Genomic DNA, 16,621 nt, shown 5'->3' on the forward strand with positions numbered 1-16,621 from the left:
ACGCTAATAAGGCTACTGCATAATCATGAACTCCAGCAAGAAGGGACATTTAAGAAGGAGGCAAGGCCAGGGAAAAGGAGGAGCTATGATAATAAGGGTAGGGGAAAGGCGTTCGCTGAGAAGGGGAATTCCAAATGGGGCGGGGACACGCTAATAAGAGAACTGGGCTCACCCCGAGCGGCGCCACGCGCTCTCGGCTGGCCGGCCGTCTGGGGGCGGGGCTATGCTAATAAGCTCTCATTCTCTCGGCGGATGGGTCGGGAAGATAGCTCGGGGTGGGGCTATGCAAATGACGAGCCCTGTGATGCAGTTTCTCAGGGCACCATCTCCGAGGCCTTGTTCCAGTAGGCGGAGCTCGCGGACTCGCGCGCGGCCGTATATAGGCGCGCTCCGAGAAAGGAGCAAGTCCTGAGGGCAAGCTGAGCCTCCGTCCTGGGATCCTAGCCAAGCTCCCGACCCGGGCGTCTGGGCTGGATGCTGGAGGCTCCGCCCGCTAAGGGACCCAGGCTTCCGGTTCCCGCTGTCCCAGCCAAGCGGAAGACAGACTGGGAGGGAAGATGGGGCCCTGGAGGGGGGACAGCGGGTAACTGGGCAGGGAGGGGCCGTGAGATCACTGCATTCCTAATCCATGAGCCAGTTCGCCCAAGCCGGGATGCCTGGATTATGAAGGGTCTAGGGTCAGGATTTCTGGGTCTTGAAGGAGGAGGAAGCTGAGAGCCCAGACTCCTAGGAGTACCTAGGGGAGAATAGGGCTGGAGGCTTGGACTCGTGGGTCCCCAGAAGGAGAGGACCTGGGGGTCCTTACTACTAGGTTCGGTAAAGGAGGGAAGCTGAGGGCCCAGACTCTTGGATCCAGAGGTTGGAGGGGCTGGGGACCCAAAATTCTGGATCCGAGGGAGTTAGGGTGGGGAACCCGAACACTCGGGTTAGTGTAAGGTAGTTGTTTGAGACCAGGAATGGTCTGAGGATGGCTTGAGGGCCCGACTCCTGGATTTAACAGGAAGGAGGGCTCGGCTTCTGAGTCCCAGGGAGGAGGGAAATGTGAGTCCGGACTCCTGTGTTCTGAGTGAGAGGAATCGGAATTTGGACTTTTCTGTCCTAAATGAGGAGGAAGCTGTACGGCCGGGCTCCTTGGTTCTAAATTTAGAGAGAAATTGGTATCGGGATTCTGGGATCCCTAGAATGTGGGCGGGGCAACTTCCAGTCTGTCCTGTTTTTTTTTTTTTTCCTACGGCCCACTCCGCGGAACTACAACTCCCTCGCATCTGTCACGCTGACCGCTCTTTCCGTCACTTCCTTTTCCGCCGCTCTTTCCGCGCGCGTGCTGGGTACTTTGGAGCCTAATCGCGGCCTACCGCAACCCCGCCCACTTCACCCCTCACCCCGCTTGCTGTCCCCGCGCGGACTACGCCTCCCGGTGTGCGTCGCGCGCACCCGGCCTATGTGTCCTATTGGCTGCTGGGAAACTGAGTCCGGAGCCTTCCCACCAGCCTTCACGGCACCGTGCTCGGTACTTGAAGTCCCGGCAAGCTCGGCGGTGTTTTAGCTCCACCCCTCTCCTCCCTCTGCTCGCGAGCCCCGCCCCAGCCCGCCCCGCCCCGCGCCGGGGCCGGAGCCGCAGCCCGAGCGGCGGGGTAAGATGGCGGCGGCGGTCCGGGCCGCGGGGCTCGGGCCTATCGGGGTGGGCGGGGCGGAGTCGGGTCGCTAGTTGTCCCGGGGTCCTCCCGGCACGCCGCAGGGCCTGGAGGGCTTAGCGGGGCGGCCTCGGGCCTGGTAGCGGCGGCGGCGCCTGGCGCCGAGCGGGGGGCCTTCTGAAGGCCCCGGGACGCGTCTGTGGTGCCGGGGGGCATCTACGGGGCGTCCCCGAGAGGATTGGGGGCGTCCACAGGGCCTGGACTGAGACTAAGCCTGCTTTCCATCATATAGCTGGCTTGGGTCATTTTTGTAGGCACTGTTGATCGTCTTTATGAGCTGACCGGAGGCTAGGGTCTGTTTAGAGGGTTCTGGGGCCATCTTGAGATCTTGAGATATGTCCCGGGGTGAAGGAGATCTGCAAGAGCTAGGGAGTATCTGCAGAGCCAACTATAGCGCCTAGGGTATGTCTGTTAGGGCGGGGAAGTGTCTACATGGGCTGACCTGAGGATGCGGCTCACCTACAGGGGTCTGGGGCCATATAGCTGGGCCTGGAAGAACTGTTCCAGGGCTAGGAAGTCTTTTATAGCTACCCAGAGGAGCGGGATGTACCCACGAAGGGAGAGAGGCAAATACTGAGATGTTCTGAGAGGCCTGGATGGGTCTCCAGCTGTCTGGGGAGTGTCTAATCTGGGTGACAGGAGGCTGGGGGCACTTAGAAGGACCTGGAACCATCTAGGTGGCTTTGAGTGTGACTGCAAATTCGAATGCCTTTGGGGGGGGCCATATAATTGCGTGGAGAATAAGACAATGAAGAGTATTGGAAAATTTGCCCAGCTGTATTGTACTTGCCCTTAGAAAGTAATTCAAATGCACAATGTTGAAAAATTCTGCGTGGCCCTGGGGCTACAGAGAGAGTTAGAATCAGTCCTCCTTGGTCTGGGAAAGCCTATAGGATCGTCTAGACTCATCTAGTGCTGTGCTTTTCAAACTCTTCTGACCTTGATCTACAGTGAGAAATACATTTTTTCATTGAGACCCAGTGTACACCGTCATATGAATTTCATACCCAAGTCCCATTAATTAGTATTTCCATTTACTTGTGATGTATTGTGAAGAATCTTCTACTGTGTTCGATTTGCTTTGATAACAAGCTATTTGTGAAGCACTGAACTGCTATCAAGTCTATAGTTTGGGAAACTGATCTAGAGGGACCTAGCAGCGTCTGCAGAGGCTTCTCAGGTCTAAAAGACCTAAGGAGCCGGGGGTGTGTCTGCAAAGCCTGGGGCATGTGTGAATGGGCAAGGGAGGATGTTCATTCTACAGAGGGTTTGGGGCTCTGTGGGTCTGTAGTCAGCACATCTTGATTAAGCTTCTCTTATGTGACAGACGCTGTTCTACATAGCGTGTGCTCCCCCCACCCCCACCCAGGTGCCCAGGTGCCGGAGAGCAGCCCCAGGGCTGGGAACTGTCCAGAGGGGCTTATCAGGGTGAGAGTTGTCTATGGGAGTTTGGGAAGGAACTGCAGGCTCTTAGAGAGCCAGGAGGCAGCATGGGAGAGCTTTCTGAAAATCTGGTACGAGGGAGACCAGGACCGAGATTTTTTTTTTTTTTTTTTTGGCAGGTATGCAACCGAGGGTGTAGGGGAGACCGAAGTAAGGGAAACCTGGGCGTTAAAGGCCTATGATAATTATTGTTACTCTGTATAGCCGGCTTGGGCTGTTAACTCTATGTCAGGAGTCGGTCTCCTTTCAATTCTCACAGCCTTTCTCTGACTTAGATACTCCTATTGGGCCCACTTAGAGCTAAGCACACGGAGTTGAGGGTTAGGGGTTTTGAAGCTTTCTAGGAACTGTGGGACCAGATATTTATTGTCTTCAGATTAGGAGATTTGACAGTTGCAGGGAAGCCTACAGCTGAAATCTTCGTATTTTCTGAAGCCCTAATCAAGACCCCCATCAGTCTGAAGAGTGATTTTTCACCTTCTGTATAACCTGAGAATTTCTGTGACATGGCAAAGCCTTGAGCCGCGCTTCCACACAAGGGGCAGACAGGTGATCGAGGGTGTTCCCTGCGGCGTCTGGTGGACAGCATTCCTGAAGTTCGTGTTTTCGTTTTCAAAGTGGCGTACTGGTTTTGTAGCTCATTCTATTATAGTTCCATCTTCTGTGTGTAAATACATTTTGTTGGGTCCCTCACCATCGAGGAGAATCGATGCTTTAGGAAGTGGCGTGGTGTTTGAGGCGCACCCAGCACACTGGCACGTATCTCGGTTTGGGAAAGGTGGGTTTATGAGACTTCTTGACGCGGTGTTTGAAATGACAACTCAACAGAAAAGAGTCTTGGCTCCCGTGAAGGCGGGCTCCCGTGAGGTCTTAAAGTTTGGTTGTGCAGGAAGGTGCGGGAACTGGGGAGTGGTGTGTGGAAATAGGCCGGGAAGGCCTCCCTTTGGCAGAGGAGGCAACTGAAATTCAGACAAGGGAAGAGAGTTGCTCCAGTCCCTCTAGTGTCTGCACTGGGCCTGGTACTTGCCCAGGCCTGGGATGCAGTGGAGGAGAGGAGGGATGCTGAAGGGGATACAGTGTTGGAGGCCCCTGAGGTCTTCATGTCCGTCCTCTCCTTCCACCACCTGGCACCACCGTGCCCTGCCCACCAGCCTCTACTCCAGACTCTCCCCCCACCTCCACCACCAGGTGACCATGGAGGAAGAAGATGAGTCTCGAGGGAAGACAGAGGAGTCAGGCGAGGATCGGGGTGACGGTCCGCCAGACAGAGACCCTTCGCTTTCTCCTTCTGCTTTTATCTTGGTGAGGCAGCCAGATGCCTGGGGCCGAGGGAGGGAGGGGCCGGGAGTCCAGATTCCAGGGCCCTGACTCCTGGACCCTTGGGGAAGGAGGGGTTGGGGGGCCGGGACTCTTGGCCTGTCTGTAGGGTTGAGTCTGGTTGTAGGGGTGTCTGGAATGGCTGTCTCCCAGCAGCAGAGCTTGTGACCTTCCGCATGCATCCCCTGACTGCTCTTTCTTTCCACCCCCTTCACCCTCACCTTTCCTTCAGCGGGCCATTCAGCAGGCTGTGGGAAGTTCCCTGCAGGGGGACCTGCCAAATGATAAAGGTATGACAGCTTCTGGTTCTTCCCAGCCCCCTGCCCCATCTCTGCATTCTTTCTCCTAATCTCATTCATATACGCTTTCCCGAGGCCTCCTGGGTGCCACCCTTGTGCTGGCACAGGGAGCCCAAGATGGGTTGGACTCCATGGCCGTCTTGGAAGGGCTCACAGTCTGGCAGAGGGGAGACACAGTCCCAGCACAGAGGTAGCCCGAGGCACCGTGAGAGGGCAGGAGGCCCAGCTAAGCTGGTGTGGAGGGAGATGGGGTCCAGGAGGGGTTCAGCGAGGAGGTGACAGGGGACCTGTGTCTCTAAGGCTGTACGAGCATTGTCTGGTGAAGAGGAAAGCCTGATAGGCGGGGGCGGCACCAGCAGGCACGCAGCACAGGGACCACGTTGCTGGACCGAGTTGTGGGTCTTTGGGGCTGGCGGGCAGAGGATGTTGGTGGGAAGGGAAGCAGGATCGTTCCATGGGGACTGGGTCACAGCAAGGCTCAAAGGCCAAGCTGACTTGTCTGGACTTCATCCTGAGGGTGGCTGGGAGGACAAATGGGTGAGAGAGTTGGTGCCTCAAAAGGGTGTTGGGAAGTCCTTCTAGGACCCAGGTTGGGAAGCGATTGGATGGAGGCCGGGAGAGTAGGCAGGAGCTTGGTTCCCTTGTCAAGAGCTAGGCAGGCTCTTTTTCCTCTGCCCAGCAAGGTCTCTGCATCTAGTCCCCTGTCTCCAATCCCCCATGCAAATCTCTCTCCAGATGGTTCTCGGTGTCATGGCCTTCGATGGAGGCGCTGTCGGAGCCCACGTTCAGAGCCCCGTTCCCAGGAATCAGGGGGGACTGACACGGCTTCTGTGAGTAAGAAGAGGGGGCTAGGGACCTGGACTTCTGGGGCTGGGGGAGGAAGGTCAGTGGGGCCTGGATCCCTGAAATGGGGAAATGGGGTTGGGACCCAGGCTCCTGGGTCTGGGGTGCTGATCGGGGGCAGTGTCGGAGGCTCTGAGGCCTGGTCCCTTGGGTCCTGGAGGCAGTCAGGTTGAGGAGTCAGTTGGATCCTCGTGTTCTCATAGGGTCTCAGATGTTTGGGTTAGTGAGAGCTTAGGGCCTGTGTGGGTCCTCACACGAGCAGGGACAGGGTGGAGCCCCTCCTGGCCTATTCCAGGTGTTGGACGTGGCTGCCGATGGCCTCCTCGCGGGGCTGGTGAGCATCCTGGATCCCCCAGATACCTGGGTTCCCAGCCACCTGGACCTGCGGCCTGGCGAGTGAGTATCTGGGCAGCTGGAGTGGGAGAGGCCCCCGGCGTGGGAGTTGGACGCACCTCTGAGGCTCACTCACCCCCTGTCTTGCAGAAGCGAGGACATGCTGGAGCTGGTGGCCGAGGTCCGAATTGGGGACAGGGATCCAGTCCCTCTTCCCGTACCCAGCCTGCTGCCCCGTGTCAGGGCCTGGAGGACGGGCAAAACGGGTACGTGGGGCCAGGGCTGAGTTGGCAGGCAGTCAGCCTCGGCGTCGTGTGAGCGTTAGCTGCTGTTGGTAGTAGTAGCGGTGCTGAGTACGTCATTTAGACAAAATCTGTACTTTCACGTCTTTCTCCTGTTAGACTTCAGTAAAGGCTGTATGCACGTGCAGATGTAATTAAAGTTAAAACTGACGTGAGAGCTACCATGTGGGAGCAGTTAGTGTGCGTCCGGGGCTTCTGAATATCAGTGTAACTGCGTTAGGAATTCGTCTCCCCAGGACGGGGGACTCTCAGTGTCTCCGACTCCAGGAAGAGAAAAGCCTGAAAGAGGGAAGTCTCTTGCTCGAGGTGGCACAGCCAGTTGCTTAGTGGTGGCCCTGAGCCCGGGGCCTTCTGTGTGTAAAGTGCAAGTTTTTGACTTCTGCGATGTGCACCTGCCCGAGGGAGAGTCTGCTCCCCAGCCCCGCACACGGTGGTAAGCCCCTGAGCAGTGTAGAGCAGAGGGTCTCAAACTCGAAAGGGCATCACAATCACCACGGAGGACTTGTTAATCCACAGGTCACTAGGCCCACCCCCGGGGTTTCTGATGCAGCAGGCCTGGAGTTGGTAGGGCCCAGGCATTTGCATTTCTGACTAACTCCCCAGTGATGCTGCTGCTGGTCCCCCGGGACCCTGATGAGAACCCTGGGTTTAGACTTCCCTTCTGCGTGTACATACGTATCTGGGGAGGGGTGAGGGGAGAGGAAGGCGTAGCAGAAGGTCAGCTACGAGCAACTGTTCTGCCAGAGGCTTGCACACCCTCTGAACCAGTTCACGTTTTCCTTGTCCTTTTTTTTTTTTTTAAGATTTAACTTTATTTATTTTTGGCTGTGTTGGGTCTTCGCTGCTGCACGCGGGCTTTCTCTAGCTGTGGCGAGCAGGGGGCCACTCTTCACTGCAGTGGTGGCTTCTCCTGTTGGCAGAGCACCGGCTCGAGGCGCGTGGGCTTCAGTAATTGTGGCTCACGGGCTCTAGAGCGCAGGCTCAGTAGTTGTGGTGCACGGGCTTAGTTGCTCCACAGCATGTGGGATCTTCCCGGACCAGGGCTCGAACCCGTGTCCCCTGCATTGGCAGGAGGATTCTTAACCACTGCGCCAACAGGGAAGTCCCATCCTTGTCCTTTCTTTTTTCTTACAGATCTGGGGTGACTTACTTATCCTTTAGGCTCAGGGGACATGGTGCCTGGGGCCCACCATACTCTTAGGGGCCCACAAAAGTATTTTCATTTCTTTTATTATTTTTTAAAATTTTATTTATTTATTTATTATTATTATTATTTTTTTGGCCGCACCGCATGGCTTGTGGGATCTCAGTTCCCCAACCAGGGACTGAACGGGGCCTCAGCAGTGAAAGCCCAGAATCCTAACGACTAGGCCACCAGGGAACTCCCTCTTCATTTCTTTTAAAATCAGAAGCCATAGGGGATAAGTAAACAAGTGGGCGGGACAGGGTTCCAAAAACAGGTGGTGTGTGGGATTTGGCCCTTGGGCTTTAAGTGATATCCGTAACTGTGTCTGGAACCTAATAGCTGTTTTCAGCAGGACTCTGGGGTTATGTTTTGGGTTTTTGTTGTTGTTGTTTTTAAATATTTATTTATTAATTTTTGCTGTGCCAGGTCTTAGTTGTGGCGTGCGGGACCTTTTTTTCTTTTTTAGTTGCAGCATGAGGACTCTTAGTTGCGGCATGCATGCGGGATATAGTTCCCCGACCAGGGATCAAACCCGGGCCCCCTGCATTGGGAGCACGGAGTCTTACCCACTGGACCACCAGGGAAGTCCCTATGTTTTGTTTTCTTATTCCAGGTGTTTTTTGGTCTTCGTTTGGAAAATATTAAGAATGCAAGAAAAACTCACCCGTAGTCCTTTAAAAAAAACTATTTATAAAGAAGCGGATGTCTCGAGTTTGCAGACTGCTGCAATCTGCAGACTTGGTTTTTGCCTCAGGTGGTGGTAGTAACAGCCCGGGTAGTCAGAGTTCTTGCTCATCAAGTCCTTGAAGGCAGGCATTTTTGTCTCTTGTTTGCGGTTCTATTCTATACCCCAAACCGCGTCTGTCAGATTGATGATCAGAAAAAATGTGTTGAATGAATGAGCAAACTCCCATTTTATAGTTGAGGAAACCAAGGCAGACAGCAGTTGAGTTGCTTGCCCTTGGGCGTATTGCGGGAGAGGGCTGGAGCCTGGGATCCAGGTGGGGAGGTGGCTCTGGTGCTGCCTTCTTAGCCCCGGGCTTCCCTGGCACTGTTCATGTGACCATGCTGGCGTCCTTGCTGGGGCAGGATCCTGGCAGTTACATGTTGTTGAGAGAGTGGCCTCTGGACGCTGATGTGTGTGTCTGAATCCTGGCCCCGTCACCCGCCCGGGGGCAGCCTCGATCAGTTGTCTCCACATGTGTGACTTGTGGTGCTGAGACCGTGGAGTGCTTCGAAAGCAAGGTCTCGGGAGGGCGGACAAAATAACAGAGGACAGCACGATGCCTGGCCCGGTCAGTGATGTCTGAGTCCCAAGCAGATGTCGCCCCTGGGATGGGGCTCATCACAGAGTGACGGGGGCACGGTGAGGACTCGGGCTGTCAGGGCTCGCCAGCTCTGCCACTTTCTGACTCTGGAGAGGGAGTTTCACCTTCTCAGCCTCACGTTAGGCCTTCTGTACAAAGGGATAGATTCCCTCAAGAGGCAGCTGGCTCAGCAGGCCAGGGCTTGACCCCTGCAGGTGGTCCTAGGTTGGAACCCTAGCTCTCCCATCCCAGCCTGTGCCTCCTGCAGGAACGTCACTGCTGTCATTGGTCAGGGTGGTCTTGGGCCGCAGGCCAGCTTACGTCTCCGGATATGAGAGTGCGGGCTCGGGGGCCACACTGACCGAGTTTGCATCCTGACTCCCCCCTGCTGACTGTGCTCTAGAGGAAGATGCCACAGCTCTCTGTGCTGCAGTTTCCTCCTGGGACCCCGGGTCGCAGTACCTACAGCGTGCAGCGTAGGTACTGTTGTTAGGAGCATCTTATGTGTTGACACACGTGAAGCATTGGAAGCAGTGCCTGCTGGTGTGGCGAGTGCTGAGTGAGGAGGACCAGCAGATGGGGTGCTGACCTGCCTGCGGGCCCCTCTGCTGCACCGGGACAGGCACCTGACCGCCACCCTGTCTCCACTCTTCCTTTGCAGTTTCTCCACAGTCTCACTCTTCTCGACCCACCTGTGCCCGCCACCTCCTCACCTTGGGCACTGGAGACGGGGGCCCTGCTCCGCCCCCTGCCCCCTCCTCTGCCTCCTCTTCGCCTTCCCCTTCCCCCTCATCATCCTCCCCTTCCCCGCCTCCCCCTCCACCACCCCCGGCCCCCCCGGCCCCTCCTGCACCCCGGTTTGATATCTATGACCCCTTCCACCCCACCGACGAGGCCTATTCCCCACCACCTGCTCCAGAGCAGAAGTACGACCCCTTCGAGCCCACTGGCTCCAACCCCAGCTCATCGGCGGGGACCCCCTCACCTGAGGAGGAGGAGGAGGAGGAGGAGGAGGAGGAAGAGGAAGAAGAGGAGGAGGAAGGCCTGTCCCAGAGCATCAGCCGCATCTCAGAGACCCTGGCGGGCATCTACGACGACAACAGCCTGAGCCAGGACTTCCCAGGTGACGAGAGCCCGGGCCCGGACCCCCAGCCCCTGCAGCCGACTCCAGCCCCTGGCACACCGCCCCAGGCCGACTCCACCCGGGCCGACGGAGCCACCCGCCGGCGCGTCTTTGTGGTGGGGACCGAGGCGGAGGCCTGTCGGGAAGGCAAGGTCTCCGTGGAGGTGGTGACGGCCGGTGGCGCCGCCCTCCCGCCCCCTCTGCTGCCACCAGGCGACTCAGAGATTGAGGAGGGCGAGATTGTCCAGCCTGAGGAGGAGCCCAGGATGGCGCTCTCCCTCTTCCGGGCCGGCGGCCGGGCCGCACGACCCCCTCCGGCGGCCCCAGCCCCCCCTGCGGCCCAGCCCCCACCCCCGCCGCCCGCCCCCCGGGCCCCCGAGGGGGATGACTTTTTGTCTCTGCACGCGGAGTCCGACGGCGAGGGCGCCCTGCAGGTGGACCTGGGGGAGCCGGCCCCCGCCCCGCCCACCGCAGACGCGCGCTGGGGCGGCCTGGACCTGCGCCGCAAGATCCTGACCCAGCGGCGCGAGCGCTACCGGCAGCGCTCGCCCTCCCCGGCCGCCGCCCCCGCCTCCGCTGCCCCCACTGGCCCGCCCACCCGCAAGAAGTCGAGGCGGGAGCGCAAGAGGAGCGGCGGCGAGGCCAAGGAGGCCGCCTCGTCCTCCTCCGGCGCGCAGCCCGCCCCGCCGGCCCCGGCCTCCCCCTGGGACTCCAAGAAGCACCGCTCCCGGGACCGCAAGCCGGGTTCCCACGCCTCGTCGTCCGCCCGCCGCCGCTCGCGGTCCCGCTCCGCCCGCCGCCGCTCGCGGAGCACCGACCGGCGCCGCGGGGGCAGCCGCAGGTCCCGGTCCCGGGAGAAAAGGCGGCGGCGGCGGCGCTCGAACTCCCCGCCCCCGGCCACCTCGTCGTCGTCGTCTTCCAGGCGCGAGCGGCACCGCGGCAAGCACCGGGATGGCGGCGGCAGCAAGAAGAAGAAGAAGCGGTCGCGGTCCCGGGGCGAGAAGCGGTCTGGGGACAGTGAGAAGGGCCCTGCCCCGGCCCAGCCGCCCTCCGGCTCCACCTCCTTGGGCGGAGAGCGCGACAGCCGCCGCCGGGGGGCCGTGCCGCCCTCCATCCAGGACCTCACGGACCACGATCTCTTTGCCATCAAGCGGACCATCACCGTGGGCCGGCTGGACAAGCCTGACCCCCGCGGCTCCTCACCGGCTCCGGCCTCATCGCCCAAGCGCGAGGTCCTATACGACTCCGAGGGACTGAGCGCCGAGGAGCGGGGAGGCAAGAGCAGTGAGAAGGACCGGCGCCGCTCTGGGGCTGCCTCCTCCTCCTCTTCCTCCCGGGAGAAGGGATCGCGGCGGAAGGCACTGGACGGGGGGGATCGGGACCGGGACAGGGACAGAGAGAGGGACAGAGACAGGTCATCCAAGAAGGCCCGGCCCCCCAAGGAGTTGGCGCCCTCCTCAGGGCCCCCGCCAAAGCCACCTGTCAGCAGCGGCTCAGGCTCCTCGTCCTCGTCGTCCTCCTCATCCTCCCGGAAGGTGAAGCTACAGTCCAAGGTGGCCGTGCTCATCCGAGAGGGTGTCAGCAGCACTACACCAGCCAAGGAGGCCACGTCTGCTGGCCTGGGCTCTATTGGAGTCAAGTTCAGCCGAGACCGAGAGAGCCGCTCCCCCTTCCTCAAGCCGGATGAGCGGGCCCCTACTGAGGTGGCCAAAGCAGCTCAGGGCAGCACCAAGCCCAAAAAGACCAAGGTCAAGGCCAAGGCTGGGGCCAAGAAAGCCAAGGGGACCAAGGGAAAGACCAAGCCATCCAAGACCAGGAAAAAGATCCGCAGCGGTGGGGGCAGCAGCGGGGGCAGCAGTGGCCCTGTGACACTGAAGAAGTCCAAGGCGGATAGCTGCAGCCAGGCGGCGGGAGCCAAAGGGGCCGAGGAGACTTCCTGGTCCGGGGAAGAGCGGGCAGCGAAGGCCCCTAGCACCCCACCCCCCAAGGCGGCCCCTCCACCCCCTGCTCTCACGCCCGACTCACAGACTGTGGATAGCAGCTGCAAGACACCTGAGGTCTCTTTCCTGCCAGAAGAGGCCACTGAGGAGGCTGGAGTCCGAGGTGGGGCGGAGGAGGAGGAAGAGGAAGAAGAGGAGGAGGAGGAGGAGGAGGAGGAGCAGCAGCCGGCCACCACCACGGCCACCAGCACGGCTGCTGCCGCTCCCAGCACCGCCCCTAGTGCGGGGTCCACGGCTGGTGACTCGGGGGCGGAGGATGGGCCAGCCCCCCGTGTCTCCCAGCTGCCCACACTGCCCCCACCCATGCCCTGGAGCCTGCCCGCTGGTGTAGACTGCACTACCAGCGGTGTCCTGGCCTGTGAGTGTCCCCTGGGGGGGCCCGGGGCAGATGAGGGTGGACAGACAGGATCGGGGAGGAGGTCATGTGGGGACAAACTTGGAGGCAGTGGAGATACCTTGGAAGGGGTGGGTGTAGTGACCAGGACCCGGAGGGCCTCGGGTGGGTGAGGGCCAGTCAGGGTCTGTCCAGAAGGCTCCACGATGTTTGGGTGCACTGGGAGAGTGCTGGGCAGATGGGAGCAGCGGGCAGCCAGTCCAGCAGAGACTGGAGGAGCGGGGTGTGTCCTGGGGTCCACCTAGAGGTAGACTGGGGTAGGCTTGGTGGAGGGACTGGAATGGGGGAGCAGGGAGCAGTGTCCCTTAAGGGATGGCAGGAGCCTTTGCTAGACTGCAGAGGTGGGGAGAGAGGCTACGGGGGCTCGGGACCAACTCGTCACTGTGTGACCCTGGCCACACGCCCACCCACACACACCTTGAGTCCTAAGAGCATACAGGGTGTGGGCTGGTTCTCTTGGTGGCTGAGGCCCCTTTTCCCAGTTATGAGCCTGAGACCTTATAGCCTGTCTGGGGGCCCGGGGTGGGAGGTGGCGCGTGGCTGGGTGAGGGTCACCCTCTCCTCTTGCGTCAACTCCTAATCCTTGTCGTCCACTCTCCACCTACTGCAGTGACTGCACTTCTCTTCAAGATGGAAGAAGCCAATCTGGCAAGCCGAGCAAAGGCCCAGGAGCTGATCCAGGCCACCAACCAGGTGGGCTTCCTTGGGGAAGAGTCCCCGCAGCCCCTTCTCTTGTCCCCTGCTCCGGGTTAGGAGAGGAACTTCAGCTCCCAGCAGGCTTTGGGGCAAGGTGTCTGCCGGAAGAGGAGCCTGTTGCCTCTGGGACTGTTGGGAAATCAGGGTGGGAATAGGGGTACGTGTTCCGTCCTCTCTGCCACCTCCCTTTGCCTATCCTCCAACCTTTTCCCCCAGATCCTCAGCCACAGGAAGCCCCCCTCAAGTCTGGGGGTGACGCCAGCTCCTGTGCCCACCTCTCTGGGTCTGCCCCCTGGCCCCTCCAGCTACCTGCTCCCTGGCAGCCTCCCCCTGGGGGGCTGTGGCTCTACCCCTCCCACGCCCACTGGGCTGGCTGCAGCGTCTGACAAGAGAGAGGGCAGCAGCAGCTCCGAGGGACGTGGTGACACAGACAAGGTGAACTGGGCTTGGGAGAGGTGGGTTGGTGGTGACAGTTTTGTAGAGAATGCAGGCAGATACTGAGATGCAGGGGCTCGAGGAGAATGCCAGAGACTGATGCCAGCAGATGAGGACTTAGATAAAGCTGAAATCATTAAATTATAAGGAACTAAACTTTCACTTGATTAGATGATTGGGAAAGGGGTGCTAGACAGGTTTTTAAAGAATTTCGTATAGAAATGAGATGCAGGTAGGGAGAAAAAGAGAGAAATAGATATGGATATAAACACACGCATATTTATACATACACCTACTACAGTCTACCCTTTGGTCATCTATATCTCTCTCTCTCACGCCTATCTTTTTGTGTAAGGGGGGCTCGGGGTGGTTTACAAACAAAAAATCAAGCATCTGTTCCTGGACGGAGGGAGGAAGAATGGGTGGAGGGCAAACAGGTCCCCCCTCCCCCTACTACATCTGGCTCCTCCTCCTGGGCCTTGGGGCTGTGTACCTTTTGGTTGCATCTGGATGCTGGTCGCTATGGCCCTGTCACCAGATGATGGCGCTGCTCATCCTTTTCGCACCCTACATACAGCGCCAGAAGGAAAGCAGAACAAACCCCTGTGTTATAAGCCCCACATAAACGGAGGTGGGGCCACAGCTTTGATGTGTACTTGTCCATGGTCTGTGCCACGGGCTGCGGGACAGGGACAGTACAGGCCCTGGGACGAGCAGCAGGTCCCTGTTCCGCCAGTGAGGCTGCCCTGTCTGTTCCCTGCCATTGTCCTCTCTGTCCTCATACGAGACGGGTGCAGGCCACAACCCCTTTCTCTTGGCCGCATATTTAGAAACCCACTCCTGTGGGGCTAGGGAGGCCTGAGGAGTCCCCCCGGGGTGTCCGTGGCTCCCCCAGCAGCTCAGTAGCTCACCTGACAGTTGGCATTCTTGTTTCATGGGAGATGTTGGCCCTGAAGTCTGGGGTGTCCTGCCCTTCCCAGGCCTCAGTTTACCTGCCCTCATCTTCTCTGGGATGGTAGGGAACAGCCGCCTGGCTCAGGTCTGTCTCCCTACCACACTGTAAGGGCAGGGGACACATGGGTCCTGATCATGGATGCCTGGGACAGCCCAGGGTCCAGCCTGGAGGAGATAACTAGTGACATTGAGAGGCCCAGGCCTGGCCTGGGGTCTGGGGCGACTGCAGCAAGGGGAGAACAGGGCAGACCCTAAGCAGGATTTCCACCTCTGGGAGTAGCTGGATGGTCAAGAAGTCTGAGCTGGTGGGCAGGTGAGTGGAGGTAGGGGTTCTGCAGGAACTCACCTGGCCTTTGCTGTCCCTTCTTCCCACTGTTGCCACCCCCGCCAGTATCTGAAGAAGCTGCACACGCAGGAGCGGGCAGTAGAGGAGGTGAAGCTGGCCATCAAGCCGTATTATCAGAAGAAGGACATCACCAAGGAGGAGTACAAGGACATCCTGAGGAAGGCCGTCCACAAGGTGGGGCCCAGAGGGGGACAAGATGCGCAGAGGTGGGGAGAGGATGAGACGGAGTGATGGACGTGAGCAGACAGGCGTACAGAGATGGGGAGACAGAGGGGCAGTGGGTCACTCCGGAAGGCGAGAGGGTGACAGGATTGCCTCAAGCCCACCTGGGCCTGTTCTGCTGGCATCAGGGGGACAAGTAGGGACGTTGGCCTGGATCTTGGCGGAGGGGTTCCCATCCCAGTCCCCAGCTGCGCTCAGCAGTCCAGGTGCAGGGGACCCTGGGGGCTGGCGGTGACTGCAGCTGCCCCTTGCCCCGCAGATCTGCCACAGCAAAAGTGGGGAGATCAACCCGGTGAAGGTGAGCAACCTGGTGCGCGCCTACGTCCAACGCTACCGCTACTTCCGCAAGCACGGCCGCAAGCCGGGGGACCCCCCGGGGCCCCCACGGCCGCCCAAGGAGCCGGGACCCCCTGATAAGGGCGGCCCGGGCCTGCCCCTGCCCCCTCTCTGAGATCCCCAGCCGCCCCTTTCTTCCTTCGCTGCCTCTCTGGAATTCTGGACGTATTTATGGCTCTGCCTCCCTACGTCCCTCCCCTGTCAGTGGGATGATTGGGGGAGGGTTGCTGCGGGAAAGAGGAGAGCCCCCTGCCCAGCCCCACTGCCATCTCCCTCGCCCCAAGCCTGTGCCCATCACCCCTCCCCTCTGTTCGTGCCCCTACCCCAATTTCATTAAAGATTTCATGAAATGTTACCCCTGAGCCCCATGACTTTTGGCCCTTTCTTTTCAGAGTCCAGTTTGGGAAAGGGTTGGGGAGGAGCCTTGGCCCAAGTGTGAGGGTGGTTAGCAGGGAAGTAGACGGTGTGACTTGGGAGAAGTGCATTCCTCTCACTGGGCCTGTTTCTTCGTCTATAAAGTGGGTGTTGTGAGGATTAAGAAAGACGCAGGCGGGTGAAGCACTTAGAACCGGACCTGGCACATAGGAAGCCGTTGCTACTGATTGATAAAGAGTGGTGGTGATGGGAGGGAGAGGTCCCTGCCCCACCTGACCAGTGTCTGCCCAGCTCAGGGCCTCTAGGTGCTATTTGTCTAACCTTGGAATTGCCCCAGAAACAGGATCTTTGTCCTCCATTCAGTTGGATTCTCTTTTTACCAGTCCTATGCGGCTGGGGTGATCTAATTGACTCCCCCGAGATGGAGAGGGAAACTGAGGCACAGAGCAGCAAGGGCCACACAGTGAATTAGGGCTGTGCTGGCCTCCATCAGTCCCTGTTACCCAGAACCCAGGCGCGGTGAGGAGAGGTGGGTGCAGCCAGGCTGCGGGGGGAGGGTGGGTTGCGGTTGGGGGTGGACTCAGAACTCCTTTACCACTGGCCCTCGCAGGCCCACACGGAGGGGAGCCCAGGGCTCGGAAAGGAGAAGGACTTGCCTGAGATCACCTAGCAGGAGTTGGGAGGGGACCCAAGGCCCCTGACAGGCAGGACAGTCAGGCGAAAGGCTCTGTGCTTACTGGATGTCGGCCTGAACTGTTTATAGGCAAGATGGGGGTTCCAGATTGAGCCCCAAGGCCGCCCTCAAAGAGTGGCAACCTTAGAGTCAGACCTGGATTCTGACCTGTCTTGTATTTTCCTACTTTGTGAACTTTGCTCCTCTCTAAGCCTCAGTGTCTTGGTCTATAAAGTGGGGGTGACTGTCGCCTACTCACCAGGCCACAGGGAAGAGGTAAGAAGTGTCAGCTGCCCCCTGCATGGTGCCTGGCCTTTATGCAGTGAGCACCTAGGATATGAGT

At 59.2% G+C, this 16,621-nt stretch overlaps 1 protein-coding gene across 5 annotated transcripts; it reads left to right on the forward strand.

The window, feature by feature from the left end:
• The first annotated feature begins 513 nt into the window (after positions 1-513).
• SCAF1 (SR-related CTD associated factor 1) lies at positions 514-15,592 on the forward strand. 5 transcript variants are annotated; one of them, XM_061172359.1, is made up of 11 exons: positions 514-583; positions 4,326-4,439; positions 4,687-4,744; positions 5,489-5,583; positions 5,892-5,992; positions 6,080-6,195; positions 9,386-12,205; positions 12,852-12,934; positions 13,154-13,372; positions 14,718-14,846; positions 15,154-15,592. In XM_061172359.1, the coding sequence occupies exons 2-11, from the start codon at positions 4,332-4,334 to the stop codon at positions 15,343-15,345; spliced, it is 3,921 nt and encodes a 1,306-aa protein (XP_061028342.1). In that variant the 5' UTR covers positions 514-583; positions 4,326-4,331; the 3' UTR covers positions 15,346-15,592. The 5 variants fall into 5 exon arrangements, with proteins under 5 accessions (XP_061028342.1, XP_061028341.1, XP_061028339.1 ...); XM_061172358.1 differs by lacking the exon at positions 514-583 and adding an exon at positions 1,476-1,634; XM_061172356.1 differs by lacking the exon at positions 514-583 and adding an exon at positions 3,074-3,122.
• The last annotated feature ends 1,029 nt before the right edge of the window (positions 15,593-16,621 follow it).

Source organism: Eubalaena glacialis, chromosome 18, assembly GCF_028564815.1.
Source record: "Eubalaena glacialis isolate mEubGla1 chromosome 18, mEubGla1.1.hap2.+ XY, whole genome shotgun sequence".
Taxonomy (NCBI): Eukaryota; Metazoa; Chordata; class Mammalia; order Artiodactyla; family Balaenidae; genus Eubalaena; species Eubalaena glacialis.

What these genes read in the sequence shown, in the direction of transcription:
- SCAF1 (XM_061172359.1), top strand. Translation starts at nt 4,332, where the DNA reads ATGGAGGAAGAAGATGAGTCTCGAGGGAAGACAGAGGAGTCAGGCGAG. An exon ending in CTCCTTCTGCTTTTATCTTG is followed by an intron (nt 4,440 to 4,686) that starts GTGAGGCAGCCA and finishes CCTTTCCTTCAG; the next exon opens with CGGGCCATTCAGCAGGCTGT. An exon ending in TGATCCAGGCCACCAACCAG is followed by an intron (nt 12,935 to 13,153) that starts GTGGGCTTCCTT and finishes CTTTTCCCCCAG; the next exon opens with ATCCTCAGCCACAGGAAGCC.